Source organism: Citrus sinensis, chromosome 8 (genome assembly GCF_022201045.2).
Source record: "Citrus sinensis cultivar Valencia sweet orange chromosome 8, DVS_A1.0, whole genome shotgun sequence".
Taxonomy (NCBI): Eukaryota; Viridiplantae; Streptophyta; class Magnoliopsida; order Sapindales; family Rutaceae; genus Citrus; species Citrus sinensis.
This window is the reverse complement of record NC_068563.1, coordinates 20726017-20730875: the sequence shown is the minus strand read 5'-3', so window position 1 is coordinate 20730875 and position 4859 is coordinate 20726017. Positions and strand designations below refer to the sequence as shown.

Below are 4859 nucleotides of genomic sequence, written 5' to 3'. Positions count from 1 at the left end.
CATTTCCTAAATAGTTATATATAATTTTATTTCCATTAATTTAACAATAAATTGGTCAATTACCTACCAAGAAATTGATTTAATTGTTTATTTTTATGTTGAATTGACAATTTTAAGGCCCAATGTAGGAAGTTAATTAATTGTTGGTTTCAAATTCTGATAATATATTATTTCAGCTCTTATCTTTGTTCCCTTGAAACTTAGCCAAAATTGTACAGATTCTTTGAACTAAAAGCTTGGATAACTTATCAAAATTAAAATTACGATTTATAATATAATTTCTTGATCAGGAATTCCACTGATCTCTCTTGAATCTGACCCCCTATTTTCTTTTTTTTTTTTTGATTACATGAGACTATGCTCTGATTACAACTCATATTATATGAGAATATAACTGATATGTACAAATCAGACTATAACCGAGATCAACATACATCAATGCTAATGGAGCGCTGCCCAGATTTTAACCCTCTCAAATATTCGAAGGATGTCTACTCCTGGCACTGGGTAAGGAAGCAGACTATCTTCACTCAATTTTATTTGAGGAAGAAAACACCCCCACATGCATTGTGGGGGTTCGAACTGCTGCTCTCCAACAGCTCTCACCACTCGGCCTTTGGCCGAGTGGCTGACCCCCTATTTTCTAGAAAACACATGAAACTGGAATTGATTTGTGCAATTTTACATTTTCCCACGAATAATTGAACTCTGAAAAGGATGCAAATCCATTAATACGCCTTTAGGACTTATTGAACGACACGTTCGTTTCTCTTCGCCGTAACGTGTTTGTTACACTCAGGACTATCGCCAACAATTTTTGATTTTTAAAAACAAATCTCAAGTACTAACAGTGAAGTCATACATTTGCATTTGTGCCTTTGTGGTTTCCAAGAAAAAGAGCCAAGATGGGTGATTCAGATTCACTAGTATTCGATGTTAAAAGTCAAGACCGCTTTGCTTTTTCTAATTATTTAAGTAAAACACTTTCGGTAAAAGCGCTTTTGGTAACATGCACAAAGGTCCTCACAAACTTACCTTCTGATGAATGGTAACAGAGAAATACTTATATGGAGCGGATAGATTATCTGGGCATGTTGTGATGGTGCGTTTAATGAATGGTATTTGATAAATACTTATAAGGAACGAGCATATCATCTCAACATACTGTGGTAGTGAGTTCGATCTTAACTATCCACTTTTATATTATGACATTATAAGAGAAAGAAAAGATTTGTGGGTCCTATCACGTGACCTGTTACAATATCAAATGTTTGATTAATAAATAGCACCACTCAGCATTAGGGATGGCAATTTAACCCGGACCCGGCCCGGACCCGGATGAATCCGGAAAATCCGGGGCGGGTTCAACCCGTACCGGAGTAAATAAAATCCGGTATCCGGATTTAATATTTTCAACCCGGACGTTTCCGGGTCCGGGTCCGGATTTAGATAAACCCGTATATCCGGAACCCGGACCCGGATAACTATTTTAATATTAATTTTTAAATCATTTTAAAATTAAAAAAATTAGAAAAAATCAGCCCTAATGCCCTTCCACAGCCGCGGCAGCCAAACTACCAAACCCAGACATTTCCTCTCTCTCTCTTTAGCCCTTCTTTTCAACAAATCATCATCGTTGCCCATCATCGTTTCGTCGTGTTCATCTTCATCTTCATCATCAGCTGCCGTTTGTCCAGCTATGTCACGAGTTTTGGCCGCCGTTTCCGTTTGTCCACCTTCGCAAATCGGGATCTCGATTTGGCCGCCAACACTTCTACCCCCTGGTGTTTTGCTTTGTCCTCCAAACCTTCTTTGTGATAAATTGACAGGAACTTATGAATGCGTTTGTCTCTGTTTCTTCATTTACACCTTCCCAGTTGTTTGTTCATTTGCTTTTTGGAAGGAAAAAAAAAAAATCAGCCGCCATTTATCCTTCCCCTTTTCTTGACCTAACCCCACAAAGCCCAATTTGTCATCCTCATTCATTGCCAAATTTGTCATCATCATGGTTGAGACATCATGATTATCTTTGATAATTGAATTTGTGTAATATGTTATTTTTGATCTAAGTATTTGATTTTGAATTATTTTTCATTATTGGTGTTAATAAATAGAAGATTAGAAAGGAATTCTTCACTGAAGAAAGAGATGGGAAATTGCATCTTTTAGCAATCATCCGGGTTATAAACCCGGAATCCGGAAACCCGGATTTTTCCGGGTTTAACCCGGTCCGGACCCGGATGAAAAATATCCGGGTTTACATCCGGGTCCGGTATTAAAATTTATCGTCCGGGTCCGGAACCGGGAAGGTAAAACCCGGACCCGGACCCGGATTTTGCCATCCCTACTCAGCATATGATAAGTAAACACGTCCGTCCCGCAAAAGTTTTTCTTGGAAAAAAAGGGCCAATTGCGTGGTGTTAAAGTCAAATAAGGAACAGAGAACTGCGTGGTATTAAAGTCAATTAAGGAACAAAGAATTGCGTGGTGTTTAAGTCAAATAATGAACAAAGACCATTTGGTACCAACACTAAGCAAGCAAGCATGTAGGAAAGTGAACAGAGTCTGCTTGTCGCATATTCTAGTTCTAGTCCCATTCTTCGCCTTAAAAGAAAACAAGAAAAACATGGCGTGTTTTAGGGACTGCAAAGTCAGCATAAATGGTTTATACCAAGGCATATTCCATGTATTGCTTCCACATAAAGATCTCCAACTTGTGTGACAAGGTAATAGGATGACTTGAATCAAAGATCATATAGAAAAATTAAGATTCCAAATTAACTTAAATATAAGTATATGCCAAATGCTTAGATCAAAAGCTTGCAAACTTAGATTCCGAAATCTATAAGCAAAACTTGTTAATACGATGGTAATAGATTACAAGCAGCAAGCTAACTAATAGTCCATTAGCTCTCTCACGTCCTTTTAACTTTCTGACAAATAAACTGTAAAGCAAAGGCGGGGAAAGACTTGGATGGATTCTCAGTCAGCCTTCTCATCGGTCTATCTACAAGCGCTCTCTCTCAGGATTCTCTTTATCAGAGTAAATACAAAAACCAAAAACAAAAAAAACAAAAAAAAAAAGTACAAAACAAGCTACTGAACTTTATAAAAAGTCTTTTGCTGCAGGAACCCACGTGAAATTTTGAACTTTCACCCTTGGAATCTGGTGTTCAGAAAACTGAAATTTCTTGGGAAACAGCTGGGTCTGAAACTGATATGTACAGTACTGATAACTGATAGCAACTGATAAGCTATTGCTGCGCTGCAAAGTGTGTTTATTTGGGGTTGTTTCATTTTCAGTCCATTGAAGTTGTTTCTCCTCCACCTAATATCCATGGGTGTCCTGCATTTAACCAACATCAAAACAGAGTAAGCCCGAATTGTAAGGTCTTGAAACTTTCGAAAATTTATCATGAAAATTAGAAAATGTGACAAAGCACATGTAACAAAAATTCGAAAGATTAAAAGATATAATGACTTACTCAGAGCCTGTTCAGCTGATAATCTCCTGGAAACATCTCTACAAATCATCTTCCTCAAAAGATCCTTTGCGGCCGGCGAGACCGACCGGAAAATCCTCGTTGGAAACCTCAAGTTGGCTCTCAGAACAGCCTCAAAGATCTCAGCAGCAGTCTCCCCATAAAACGGTGGGATCCCGGCCAAAATAGTGTACAAAACGACGCCGGCACTCCACACGTCCACCTTCTCACCGTACTCCCTTCCCATCACCACCTCCGGCGCCACATAATACGGCGTCCCCACGACACCGCTCGTGGTCCCCATCTCACCCAGCAACCAATCCGCCGATCCAAAATCCCCGAGCTTCACCTTCCCCCTCGAGTCCAAGAACACATTCTCCGGCTTCACATCCCTGTGGACGACGCCGTATCGGTGGCAATGCGCCAGGGCCGAGAGCAGCTGCTGCATGTAACCCGCTGCCCTAGTCTCGCAAACGGGATTCCGCAAAATCTCGTCGTAGAGGGTCACGGGCTCGCAGAGCTCCATGACGATGGACAGAAACGCATCGTTTTCGTAAACGTCGAAGATTTGGACGATGTTCGGGTGAGGCGACAAGAGGGTCATGAACTTGGCTTCGTTCTGTAAACACTCACGATCTAAGGGATCCGTGAGGAGGGACTTGTCGATGACTTTGCAGGCGAAGAAATTGTTCGACGATGGAGAGAAACAGCGGGAGATTGTCCCAAAACGACCCCGTCCGATCTCTTCACAGAGCTGGTAGTTGTTCTTCAATGCCTCACACATTTCTTGATTCTTCCTTTTTCTCTCTCTGTTTTCAAGGTTTGAAATTTAACTTTTAAGGTTTGTTTTGGCTTGTTTTATAGAAGGTGGGTGGGGGGGGGGGGGGGGGGGGGGGAAGAGAGAGAGAGAATCAGTTGGAGGAATATTCGGTTGGTGGCGTGAAGAGAGAGTGGTGAGAGCCACTTAAGATTCGACAGAGGTTTTGGGGGAATCAACGGCTGTGATTTGTTTTTTTTTTTTTTTATTTGATTCGGGGAGAAAGTTCCAACAAATGTGTAACTGATGTGCAGTGAATGACGAAGGGCGTTTCTGTCGGACTGATGTGGATAAAATTGAGTTTTTCTTGGAAAGGGAAATTCAATTTGAATTTTTGTTGATTTTTTAATTTTTAAACTTGTAATTAAAATTATTTTTCACTTTAGTTTTAGTTGTTAATTTGTTATGTTTCTGATAATAAATTTCATAAAGAATAAATATAAATTTTATCAATTATTGAAATCCCTTATATTACTCTAAGAGTGTGTTTAATACGCCGTATTACATGAGATTACATTAGATAATACAATTGCGATTTCATATTAGGTAAATATTCATGT

General features: G+C 39.6%; 1 protein-coding gene across 1 annotated transcript; it reads right to left on the bottom strand.

Annotated features, from left to right (window-relative positions):
• Nucleotides 1–2833: 2833 nt before the first annotated feature.
• On the bottom strand, nucleotides 2834–4330 carry LOC102612908 (phosphoenolpyruvate carboxylase kinase 1-like). The gene is made up of 2 exons (XM_006487660.4): nucleotides 3486–4330; nucleotides 2834–3346 (listed from the first exon to the last, which is right to left on the bottom strand). Exons 1-2 carry the CDS (start codon nucleotides 4264–4266, stop codon nucleotides 3300–3302), a joined length of 828 nt encoding a protein of 275 aa, XP_006487723.2. The 5' UTR covers nucleotides 4267–4330; the 3' UTR covers nucleotides 2834–3299.
• Between the last annotated feature and the right edge of the window lie 529 nt (nucleotides 4331–4859).